The sequence below is a fragment of the Furipterus horrens genome, unplaced genomic scaffold, assembly GCF_987537825.1.
Source record: "Furipterus horrens unplaced genomic scaffold, mFurHor1.1.pri manual_scaffold_5, whole genome shotgun sequence".
Taxonomy (NCBI): Eukaryota; Metazoa; Chordata; class Mammalia; order Chiroptera; family Furipteridae; genus Furipterus; species Furipterus horrens.
This window is the reverse complement of record NW_028327175.1, coordinates 105,742,176-105,755,124: the sequence shown is the minus strand read 5'-3', so window position 1 is coordinate 105,755,124 and position 12,949 is coordinate 105,742,176. Positions and strand designations below refer to the sequence as shown.

Genomic DNA, 12,949 nt, shown 5'->3' with positions numbered 1-12,949 from the left:
TAACTTTCCCCTCAGAAATGCTACAGATATCCTCCTCCAAGGCTAAAGCCTAAGGCTGCCAGAATGGTTATTTAAAAGGGCAGCTGGTCTTAATTGAAGATAATAGGACTTAGGGTTAAAGAACCATGAAAACAAGGAATGCAGGTACAGTAAAACCATTACACGGTGCAAAAAGGTCTATTTTTCCCAAGAGAAACACAACCAGTTCTCTTTAGTGTTAATGAACTCAAACATGCAGGTATACCTGGAAGTCTCGGTTTAGTGCGAAAGCCCGAGGGGGTCTGAGGTGGCGTTATGCCTGTACCTTGTGCTTTGTACACGTAAGTGTGTTCTGTGGACTCCAGAGAGCCTGCCAGGAAAAGAAAGAGGGGTGGGTGGGAACTCGGCACAGGCCCCGGGAGATGCCCCCACTCAGCCTTATTCCCTATCGAGCTTCCTCCAGCCATGCAGCCCTGCACAGACTGGAGGAGACTTGGGTACCCCTGAAACATGCCGGGAACTGGGGAAAGCCATCTCACAGCCGTGCTCATGAGCTCCGGCCCTGCTGGTGCATTTCATCCTTGCCTTCCAGGTATGCTGTGTACACATGAGAACACCCAGCCAGCAGTGCGGCTGGCCTGAGCATGCCTGGAGAGCCAGACCCTACCTTCCCCCTCAGAGTGCTTTAGCAACTGTACTCTGGCAACCAGGAATGGATGCCTCTTTGCTAAAGACTGAAGTGTGGTAGGTTAAAAGTCAAATTATCTCTGGTTGTCATATGACAATGGAGTCATCATTTCCTGGGGAAGAGATAGATGAAGGGGCTCCTGGTAGAACAGGAAAGGAGTCCTGTAGTTGGATATTATCTTCCCCAAACCCCAGCAACTGGTAATTCTTGCTGGCTGCCTAGTATGAACTCAAATTGTCCAGTGCTATAGATCACAGTCTTTTAATTGCCCCTTCCAGTGGCAGCCCTTTGCTGGGCAAAACACCAATGAGGACTGCAATACTAACACTGAACCACAATGCCCAGACACAGTCTTGAGGGTCTGAACAGCTGAGAGAGCGTGTTCTCGCTGGATTCCATTAAGTCCGCTGTGGGCAATGTGTATCTGCTTTCGTGCTGTTTCAGCAGTGGGGGCAGGAGAGGGAAGATGAGAAAGTCACAGGGGCAGACAGATTCCTGGCACAGTACCCAGGATAAAGCATGGGAATCCACAAGGCTTTTCAGTATGAGTGTGGGGTCCCAGGGCATCTGGTCAAAACTCAAGGTACAGGAGCTCTGGGAGGAGGCTGTCAGTCTTACCTGCCGTTAGGTTAAAAGTTCGTCCCTTCTGTGAAGGCTGGACTGGGGAAAACCAATTCAGCACGGATCCTACTACGGGGATCTGTCGTAACACCCCCTGCAAAACATAACATTGCTCAACATCACCCTGTCTGGCCTGCCTCCCAGCCTGGGCCACTCTGCAGACTCACCTCTTCCAGAAGGCGCTCCTCATTGGCCTTTTGCAGTTGAACCTGAGCTTCCTGAATTCCTTTCCGAACCACTTCTGTCATATTTTCCAGAAGCTGTGTTAAGACCAAGAAAGGCATTACCTGTCTAAACTTATTGCCCGGGGCCCCAGAAGAACTATTAGCACAGCACTGGGGACATTTTTCGTAAGTTTGTTAGTAAATGGAATTCTGCACTTTAAAATGTCAGTGTAAAAATATAATAGAAAATCAAAAAGAGGATTAAATAAAATGCTCAAGGAGGCCTAGGCAGACATACCTTGGTGACCAGCCTCATTAGCCAGGGTACAGAGAGGAGAAATAACAGTCCCTACTATCTGAACGGCAGATCAGTAGAAGACAGACATGCAGCCCCACATTCGTGGAAATGGAGTCAGAAGTGCTATAGTCAGGCTCGGAAGAAACTTGAAGAAGTCCACCCAAGAATGAATAAAGCTGGCGCCTCAACTTCATTTCCAACTTCCTTCTCTTCCCCACCCCTACCAAAATTGAAACACATGCCATGTGTTTCTGTCTCTTCTCAGATCAGTCTTGCTTTGATCCCTTTTCTCTGCTTTTGAGTGATTTCTAATGCCTCAAATCTCTGGTTTGGAGTCCCAACTCTAAGCCTCATAGCCTACTCCTCCATGCCAACTGGCCAATAGGAGCAGGCCTGTTACTGATGGGAAGTTCCAGTTATCAGAAACATCTGTCTCATTCAGCCTCAGGACCCAGCTACAACCAGGAAATCTTCCTTGACCTTGTTGGGAGAGTGAATACATCTTCCTGAATGCTCAGCTACCCCTAAATTCCACTCCATAGCCATTACCATCTCACTTGGTTATATGTATCTCTTCCCCCAACTGGCTTCTGAGTTCCCTAAGGGAAGTGACCATGTCAAATCCACTTGGCATTCCTGATGCCCAGTAAAGATTTTAAAACTTTTTGGGAAACAAGGAATGAACAGACATTTCTAAGGCTAGCTTCTTCCTCTGTGACGCTAGTCAGCTGCCCAGGCAAAACCCAGAAAAGGAATGAGGTGCTCATTAGTCTTACGGACCCTTGAGTTTTCCTCAATATCTCGGGCTGTGACTGCAATGGTCTCCACTAGTTCAGAAACATCTATGTCGTCTCTCGCCATGCCAATGTAGATACAGCTCTTCATACTTTTATACTCAGGGCCTGTGGGAACAAACAACAGGCCAACCTGGTTATTTGTTCCGAGTCAGACACGGGCCCGCTTTTCTGTAAGACACCACAACCACACGCAAAGGAGCCTCCCGAGGGAGTGAGGAAGGCAGTTCTAATGAGAGACAGGAAGCCCAAAGAGGCTGCAAAAGGGGAAGGAGCTCTCTCACTCCCCAGGAAGAACAAAACCAACATTTCCTCAGAGAGCTCATTTTCTCTTAAGCAAATTAGAAATGTCCTGGCAAAGTTCACAGTTGACTTACAAAAGTTATAATTACCAGTTTTAAATATAAGGTCAGATTCCAGTTCGTTTAACTTTTTCAGGAGTCCAGCATGAATTTTTTCCCCTTCTGGGTCTAATTTCAAACTGTTCTTATCATCATTAGCATGTTCATACCTATAAACAACATTAAACAACAGTATTTAAATCCAGAGTATCAAATGGCTGTTCAGACACAGGGGAGTATAAGCTATGGGAGGTCACCAAAAACGTGGAGTGAGACAAATGGGCAAAGGAGCCGCCTGGTTTCAAGATCACAAACTTTCAAGAATATCTCAAGGAAAAGCCAAGCCTGTAAGTCCATGAAGTTCAGAGAGTGAGGGCCAGGCCTGCCAGGCTCATCATGAACAAAGGGCCGTCCTCACCCGAAAGGCGGGGCAGGCAGCACAGGGAGGACGACACACCGATGGCAGAGGACACAGGCGTTCGCTCTGCTGGGGCGCTGGGTGGTCCTTCCCATGCGCCGTGCACACGAGCCGTGTGGCAGCCGCGCACCTGAACGCATCTCGTCCTAGTACCTTGGCAGTTGGCACGGGAAGCACATCCAGCAGCTGCTACTGCACTGAGTGCAATGGTGGCCCCCTCGCCTGCCACACGGTGCTTTTGTAGGTGCCCAGGACATCTCGTTGGATTTTCATTAGATGTGTATATACTGTGACTACACACATTCATCTGAGATTTTTTAAGTTGGTTCATAAAATGGCCTACCTTGGTCTTTATACAGCAAAGAGAAAGTAACATCAGACACCAAGCCAAAACCATACCTGACAACTCCTATTCCAGGCCAGTTAGGATCATCAACGTATAAGAGGCCTGCTGTTCCTGCCACCTCCTGCTTGAACTCCTCTCGTAGCTGCAGGGTACAGGTCAGGACGGGTAGCTGGCTTTGTATGCAGGCTACAAGCTGATTCACATCCTCTCCCTGAGTTCCTAAAACTAAAAACATTCACAAAATGTTAGAGAAATGGTTAAGGAATGGCTAAATATGAGAGGGCAAGGCTCCCATTTCCTCCACCAGAAAGGCCAACAGCCCTAGGAACATCCAATTAGCTGAAGCTGAGGAGAAAAAAAAAGAAAAAAGAAAAAACAAATAAACCCCTACTAAACCTAGATATGGAAGAATCTGGTGTTAAAAAATTAATATAGCTAATTAAAAAAGAGGGGCCAAATATATGGTGACAAAAGACGATTTGACTTTGCGTGGTGGGCACACAATGCAATATACAGGTCACATACAGAAATGTACACCTGAAACCTGTATGACCACATGAACCAATGTCACCTCAGTGGATTTAATTTCTATAACCAGCTCCGCCAGGTGTAGACAGTTTTCTCCTTACAAAGATAGAATTAGCCCCTCTGATTTAATACACAATGAAACTCTAATGTGGAAATCAGATTCTTTCCACAGAAAGATTTTGCTTAAGTCATGTTATAAACATCCTATCGCAGGTTAAGAACAAAGAGGCAACCACACAGTTCCTTCTGTACACTGACATCTTGGAAAGGAAAGGATCTAGGCATGTTTGTAGAGGGGAGGCAGGAAGGGCAGGGGGATGAGGAAGGCAGAACTAAGTCACATCTGAAGGTCAGAGCCTGAGAGGTCTCGGGGCCTCGGGGCCTCGGGGCCTCGGGGCCCCAGGAGTCCTGGCAGCACCACCGCCCCTCACCTCCGTCGACTGGAACACGCACGAGCTCTCACTAAGCCTCAGTACACGCTGCCGCAGCGTCCTCAACTCGCTTGTCCAGTTTTCAAGACCAAGCCTCTGGGGCTTGGGGTAAGGACCCTGCAGAGCAGAGGCTCCTAGAGAACCCTGAGGCCACCAGCCATCTTCATGGTAGCTTTTCCTTGCAGGACAGATGCCTGCACTTCCCTGCTTTGATGTCTTTGAGAAAATACCTTTCTCAAAATATTGGAAATATAAAAAACCACCAAACATTTTCTGAAAAAATATTTAAATCATTTAAAAAAAAAGGACAATCAAAAATTTTAATACACCTTTTTTCACCTCTTTCTTTTAAATGTAATCATCACCCGAGGACATTTTTTTCATTGCTTTTCGAGAGAAAGGAAGGGAGAGAGAAACATCGATATGAGAAGACTAATTGGTTGGGTCTGGACCTGGGTTCGTCTGCACCCTAATTAGGGATTGAACCCACAATCCCTTGGTTATGGGATGATGCTCCAACTGACTGAGCCTCATCAGCCGGGGCTTTCAGCTCGTTTTTAAATGCCTACTATAATATGCTAAGCACTAAATAAGGCATTTCATGTATTGAAGACATGATCTCACTTTAACCTTTGTACCCTCACCATGAAGTAGTGGGGAACAGGTCTGGAGATAAGGAACTTGCTCAAGGTCCCCACAGGTATGAAGTGGTTTAGGGGGCGACAAATACCCAGGACTGTCATCAAAGTCCATGTACTTTCAGCTACATTACTTAAATGACTAAAAGAGTAGCTCTCAACCTTTGTTGGATTATTTGAATCACTGAGGGAACTTTTAAAAATAAGATGCCCAGGCTCTACTCTAGACCAAGTTAATGAGAATCTCTGTGAGGCACAGCCATTGCGAATTTTTAAAACTCCACAGGTGATTCTAATGTGCGGTCTTGGACTGAGAACCACTGAAGAGAAAAGGGTCACAAGATATCAAAACACAGGAACTCAAGTGACTTCAGAAGTCTCTATTTCTGAGAAATTATACTGGTAGGCTAATCTACCTAAATTTAACCCAAAAGAAAAGAAAATGCCTCTTGACAGAGAACAGAATATCACAGGAGAAAGCTATCAACCCCCAGCCTAGAATCCACAGACATGTCACTGTTGCTTTCTAGAACAAAAGTGGGGGCAATCCAGGGAGACAAGTTACCTGCCGCTGTCATCAAAGGGCTGAACCTCAAACACATGCCCTCCACCTCCAGATCCATGATGGTGAGGCCACTTGCAGGCACCAGCTGTTTCAGCTGTTCTCCCAGCTGCAGGGCAAAGGGCAGAATGAACACACTCTTGCATGGAGGGAATCAAGTGTCTTCAGACCTGCCCTCCTCTGTTCACTGCCAGACCCAAGAAGCTCTGGGGTGGGGGTGAGGGCAGCTAATTTCCTTTAACCTTTTGATTCTCTTTGAACACTATGGCAATTCCTTTTTAAAAACAGTAAATTTTATGTCTATTCTTTTATTTTTAAGATTTTATTTACTTATTTCTAGAGAGGAGAAGGGAAGGAGAAAGGGAGGGAGAGAAACATCAGTGAGGTAGAGAAACATCAAACGGGGCTGAACGTGCAACCCAGGCAAGTGCCCTGATCAGGAATTGAACTGGCAACCTTTTGCTTTGCAAAATAATGTCCAATCAACTGAGCCATAATGGTCAGGGCTTTGCATCTATTCTTAATTTTAAAAAACCTAAGTTCATTATAGAAATATCTAAGAAATACAGGTAAACCAAAAGAATAAAATAAAAATTACCCATAATACACTGCTGAGAAGCACCCACTGTGTCATGTGGTATACTCATGCTATCTTTCTATGTGAGCGGTATGTGTGTGTGCGCACACGCGCACATGCTTTGTTGATGTCATAAAACAGGATATTCTGCACACTGTGTATTGACTTGCATGTTTTTCATATAACTTATGACCATTTCCTAAACACCCAGCTATGTGGTTTAATCTGGCCCTTTTGAACATCATTGCACAGACATACCATAACTTATTCACCAAATGCCCTAGGCTGGGCATGTCCAATATTTTGCTGGGATTGATACTGCTTTGCTAAACATCCTTACATTATTTACAACATTTTTACAACATTTAAAAAAATATATATTTTATTTCCAGAGAGAGGGGAAGGGAAGGAGAAAGAGAGGGAAAGAAAAATCAATGTGAGAGAGAAGCATCAGTTGGCTGCCTCTCATGCACCCCCAAATAAGGGATCCGGCATGCAACACAGGCATGTACCCTCACTGGGAATCGAGCTGGCAACCCTTCAGTTCACAAGCCAGTGCCAAATCCACTGAACCACCCAACCACGGCACAACACTGTTTAGACTAAAACTCCTGGAGGTATAATTTCAATGTCAAAAGGCAGCCAAGGCACAATGCGTTTGATTCATATTGCCAGGCTGTCAGGGGTGTTCAGGGCCCTCTGGATTATGTGCCTTCTGCTATCACTATGGATCCTCACCAGAGCCCCAAAGTAGCTGCCCTGCAATCCACATGGTGCACGTTGTCTGACAGCAAAGAAATAGTCATGTGAGGAAACTATGCTGGATGTGCCAGAAGTCACATGGTGTATGAGGCAGTGATCCAATGAAGAAATCCCAGAACGAAGCCCAGCGCCTCCACAGAGGGCTCCCTCCTGTGGGTCCAATTTCCCAGACATACCCGTGTGTTATCTCACCCACCAGGGGCGTAGAAGCAAGCACAGGACTGCCATTCTTACCCAGCGGTTCAGCGCATCACAGGAGTGTCTCTCCCGGCTGCCTGTTGAAGGTGCCATGCTGGGCGCTGGGACAGCTTTAAGCACTGGATCTGGCGCCAAAACAGAGGAAGGGGATTCATCTCCCAGAAACCCAGGGAACTAGAACAGGTGCCCCTCAAATCCCACTGCATTTAGTTTCTAACATTAACCCCCTCCCCTCAAAAGTCTAAAATATTATAGCAATCAAATGTGTATCTTACATGAATGGATACACAAAATGTGGTATCAGCCTAAAAAAGGAAGGAAATTCTGTTACATGCTCAAAATGGATGAGCCTTGAGGACATTATTCTAAGTGATATAAGTGAGTCACAAAAGGACAAGTACTGCATGCTTCTGCTTTTAAGAGGTACCTAAAAAAGTCAAATTAATAGAAACAAATAGAATGGTGGTTTCCAGGGGCCGGGAAGAGGAAGAAATGGGGCGTTGCTGTTTCACGGGTACAGAGTGCCAGTTTCCCAGGATGAAAATGTTCTGGAGAGCTGCTGCACAACAATGCGAATATACTTACTACCACCAAACTATACGGATAATGGTTAAGGTGGCAAATTTTATGTTTTTATAAAACACAGCTTAAAAATTAATGTGTCTTACTAAATTAAATGTTACTTTTTCATGAAAAGTATAACTTTTGAATATATTCACACAAATAGAATTCTTAATTTCATTTAAAGTTTTTTTTTCAAGGAACATCAAATGGGAATCAAAATACAACATTTTAAGTTATCAACTAAGCACTCTGCAGGTAAATCACAACAGAATCATCCTCTGCTTAGCAAACAGTCTGGGTGCCTACTTGTGCCAGGAGCTGTGTCAGGCCCGAGGGATATAAGGCTGGTAAGGTTTCTGTCATCTTGGAGTTTACATTCTATTGTACTTGAGGAAACAGGCCATAAAGGAAGAAATGATATCACTAATATTGTTGTGGGCGCCATAAAAGAAGGGGCCTCTGACATAACAGGGAGTCACCTCAGACAGGACAGATGGGAAAGGCCTCTCTGAGGAACTGGACGTTATGGAGGCCTAAATGATGGGAAGAAGTCAGCCAGAAGAGCGAGAAGTATAAGAGGCAGAGGAAACGGCAAGCACAAAGGTCTTACTCTAGTGAGTAAGAGGAAAGTGGCCTAAGAGGAAGCCAGAAAGGAAAGCAAAGGCTCGAACTGTAGGCCTTACAAGGCCCCATGTAGAGCCTGGACCTAATGCAACCGAAACAGGAAGAACCTGGAAAGTGACAAAATGTGACTGCCGCTTACAATGCTCATTCTGACTGCCATGTAGAGAATGGTCTGGAATGGGATGTGTGGAATGTACGAAAGTTGACAGATCAGTTGAGAGGGGACTGTGGCCCCCCAGGTGAAAAAATAATAGTGCACTGGGCTGGGTTGGTAGCACTTGGGACATTCTTAAAAAATAGAGATTCCTGGATTCAATCTATAAAATCAAAATATCTAGTAAGTAAGGCAGTACCAGTACAGGGACTAGAATTTGGAAGCCACTAGTTCAACATAGGAAATTATCAATAAAATGCTAAGGCATTTAGGTCTAGAGTTCTTATGAAAATTACTAATTTTTCTGAAATGATGACTGAAGATTGTAGCAATCAAAAGATTCTGGACTATGTATTTCACTTGAAATAGTTTAAAAGTCAAAGCCCTTAAACACAAACACACAGACACACACACACAAATCTTTTTTTAGAATCACCTACCCGAGCCTGGTAATTCCTGGAAAAATTTGAACACTACTACTGGAGAACTGAGCTCATCTTCCACCTGAAAAACAGAATCTGACATTACCCAGTAACATTAAATTTCAAACACCTACAAAATGAGGCAGAGTTTGAAAAATAGGCCAGAGATGTCATATTTTCTTAATAAACACATAACAAGTTCAAAGGTTAATTTCAGTTATCAGAGAAATAAAAATCAAGGGTTTGGTAAAATTCTTAGAAGTAATTATAAGCTAGTTCTGAGAACACATTGCTGAATTACAGTATGTGACACTGGTACACTGAAACCAAAGTAGGAGGAAATTTTAATAATAACGGATAAACGTAAGTCTAACATTAAAGGCTAAAAAAAAGGCAACAAAAAAGTGGAACTAGAATCAGTGTTGCGAGAGTCAAAGCTTTCACGAATCCACAAATGATGCTAACTCAATCAGGACTCACTGGAACTTTTTACACTCACAAAAAACAGGAGAACAAGGACTTTCACCTTGTAAAACTTCCTGACGAGGATCCAAGTCCAGCTGGCAACAGAGATAACCAGAGTCTAGAATGGAATCTCTGTATTTTCTAAATCACTAAAGAGATGCTTATATTCAGGATAGGCATCAGACAACCAACTTCACTGATGAATTTCCTAACAGACGAAAACGTCCACTGCATTAAGATAAGCCAGTACCAAGTTCATGCTCTCCACTGAGCAAATACACATCGGCCATCGGCTTTACCACGGAGTCAGGATATAGGAGCAACAATGCCCTTGACAGACTGTGGAATTGCAGGGGGTGAGGGAGGGAGAAACATGGGGAGAAAAGATCTCTAAGCATGCAACAATTCCAGTACTACTATTCTAGTTATAAAACCTAGTTTCCAAGGCTCTGTGTGTGATGGATCACTTGTAGAGCCACAACGGGAAATGCTAACTTGGAAAGATAGCAGGAAGTTGTTAATGCAAGATCTTTTTACTGACTTTGCAAAAGACCCTAGGGATGTGATTCAGATCAAACATGATGTATATTCAAATCTGCTAATAATTTATTGAGCCAATTCCTGTGTCTTCATACCTATTATTCCTTTAACTTTCATAAAAATAAATCCATTAATACTTTCAAGTTAGAGGGACTTAAAGTTAATATTTAAATAGAATAGATAAGCCCAATAAGGAAATAGGAATAAGAACAACAAATATCTACACCCATTCCCCCATCCTCAGGATAAGGCAGAATGCCAACACTTCTATATAATCTTTTGTTTCTTTTCTTTTTTATTTGGAGCACAATGGTCTCATATGTCAATGTGCATAAGAAATACTATACAGTGTTATCCAGTCAGTCCCCCATATCCATGGGCTCCATATTCAAGGATTCAACTAACAGATCATCAAAAATATTTGGACAAAAACTGTAATGCTGTCCCTGACACGTACTATGTAGTTAGGCCTATGATGGCTGCATCTGTACTGAATATGTAAACTTCTTTGTTCTTGTCATTATTCCCTAAACAGTACAGTATAACAACTATTTACATAGCATTTACATTGTATTAGGTGCTGTAAATAACCTAGAAACGATTTAAAGTATACAGGGGAATGTGCATAGGTTATATGCAAATACTGAATTGTTTTATATAAGGGACTTGAACATAGCAGATTTTTGGTGTCTGCAGAGGGTCCTAAAACCAGTACCCCATGGGTACTCAGGAATGAGTATATATACAGAATTCTGGTTCCAGCAACATGGTAGACTAAGCTAATAGTGAAGTCATCAATTCTAAATACCTGAAATGCTGGATTAAATATAATTGACAACCAAAAAAAGGTTTAAACCTTTGCTAGGCTCACAAAAAAGGTGAATCCAGAAAGAAAACAGAAAGCCAGTATACTGTAAGCTGAGTTGCAGGGGCAGGGGAGAGGGGAACACATATGGACCTGAAACTTGGCTTGAATGTCTAGAGTCTTGAGTCTTTAGGCCCATGTGAGAGATAGTGGTGACTGTGCATAAAGCCATGACCCTTGAAGAGTAGTCCTTATGAAAAGATGGAGGGAAAAACTCCACCCACTGATAAGCAACAGCCCTGCCTGAGGTACTATAAAGAAAGAAAACAAATGTGTGCATGAGAAATCAGAACATCACTGCACCTGGGCTTGAGGTCCTATGTGGTATAAGATTCCCAAACCTGTGAAGCCAAAACAAATAAACTAGCTCATAAAGAAGACAACACACACAGGGAATAAGAGTCAGCAGACACAACTAAGAGGGCAATTTGTGCCCCAAGAATTGAAATAGTAAATCAACAATCTGAAATAAGACTATAATAATAACTATGTTTAAATAAACGAAAGACCAGAAAACATTTTTAAAAGATAACATAAAAAGACAGAATAATTTGAAAAGAACTAAAGGGAACATTCTGAAATGAAAAAGTGACCTAAAGCAAAAATGCAGTCAACAGGTTAGACAAATTAGCTGCAACTCAACAGCAAATTATTGACCTCAAAGACCTGAAGAAACGCGCTAGAAGGCAGCAAAGAGACGGAGAGTATGAGACTGATGGCAGAACAACAAAAATACATCACATTTGAAAAAATGAATTCTACGTAACTGATTTAAAAAAAAAAGAATCCTCCTGCCCTGGCCAGCATGGCTCAGGGGGTTGAGTGTCATCCTGCAAAGCCAGAAGTTGCCAGTCCAATTCCCAGTCAGGATACAAGCATGGGTTGTGGGCCTCATCCCTAGCTGAGGCATATGTGAGAGAGAACTGATCGATGTTTCTCTCACAAATAGATGTTTCTCTCCCTCTCTTTCTCCTTACCTTCCTCTCTCTCTAAAATAAGCAAAATCTTAAAATAAGAATCCTCAGTTTAAGGACAAGTACCAATTAAAAAAAAAAATCCTCACTATATCATAGTGAAAGCAGCAGAATACTAAAAAACAAAAAATCTTAAAAGCCGACAGAAATGTAAACACAAAACCAGGTAAACTAACCAATAGACATTTTAAGATTTTTCAGGTGTAAACTGATATTAGATTATTCCCTTGTGACTTTAGAATATAACCCATGTGCACCCCAGATAAGAGTCCAGTAAAATAATAGCCTTGTTATAATGAAGGTGCAGAGAAGACCTGAATCAGTACACTAACCAAACAGGTAACAAAGGCTATCCCTGGAACCCTGGAAAAGGCACCGGTGCTGGTGCTGGTTAGCTGGGGGAACAGATCTGTGAGATGCTCCTGAAGGGCCATCACGATGGGAAGGAAGAAGGCCCATGAGAGCTTGAAGAAGGAAACAGCTATTCTTATGTAACCGGGGTTCAAGTCCTGACTTTGCCACATACTAGTTATGGGACTCCGGATATATAACTAATCTGAGCAACAGAAAGGGAAATTAGGAATACTCTACCACTATGACTTATTGTGGGGACTCAATGACTCCATATCCTTTTTAAAAAAGATTTTATTTCTTCACTTTTAGAGAGAGGGGAAGGGAGAGAACCATCGATGTGAAAGAAAATCATCAATCAGTTACCTCTAGTATGTGCCCCAACCGAGGAAGAAACCTGCAACCTGCCACCCAGGCATATGCCCTCAATGGGAATTGAAACAGTGACCTTCTGTTTTGCAGGATGATGCCCAACCATTGAGACATACCGAACAGGGCAACTCCATATCCTTGAAAGCACTATACAAATACTATGATAAAAAGCAGAAGGGCATTTACAAATGATTTATATTATGTTGGCCAAAGAGTTCATTTAGTTTTTTCTGTACTTGGCTCTAGCAGTGCTTAGTTGTCTTTAACTTCCAC

At 43.0% G+C, this 12,949-nt stretch overlaps 1 protein-coding gene across 3 annotated transcripts in view; it reads right to left on the bottom strand.

The window, feature by feature from the left end:
• The window catches only part of PDXDC1 (pyridoxal dependent decarboxylase domain containing 1), a 46,802-nt gene that overhangs the window by 5,345 nt on the left and 28,508 nt on the right, over nucleotides 1-12,949 (bottom strand). For all 3 annotated transcript variants that reach the window (XM_090276977.1, XM_090276978.1, XM_090276979.1), the window contains exons 14-22: nucleotides 9,128-9,191; nucleotides 7,382-7,470; nucleotides 5,812-5,917; nucleotides 3,703-3,874; nucleotides 2,937-3,055; nucleotides 2,531-2,652; nucleotides 1,456-1,548; nucleotides 1,286-1,382; nucleotides 245-349 (exon numbers count right to left, since the gene is read on the bottom strand). In XM_090276977.1, the coding sequence (XP_090133103.1) occupies nucleotides 245-349; nucleotides 1,286-1,382; nucleotides 1,456-1,548; nucleotides 2,531-2,652; nucleotides 2,937-3,055; nucleotides 3,703-3,874; nucleotides 5,812-5,917; nucleotides 7,382-7,470; nucleotides 9,128-9,191 (967 nt within the window). The remainder of the gene's footprint in view (nucleotides 1-244; nucleotides 350-1,285; nucleotides 1,383-1,455; nucleotides 1,549-2,530; nucleotides 2,653-2,936; nucleotides 3,056-3,702; nucleotides 3,875-5,811; nucleotides 5,918-7,381; nucleotides 7,471-9,127; nucleotides 9,192-12,949) is intronic.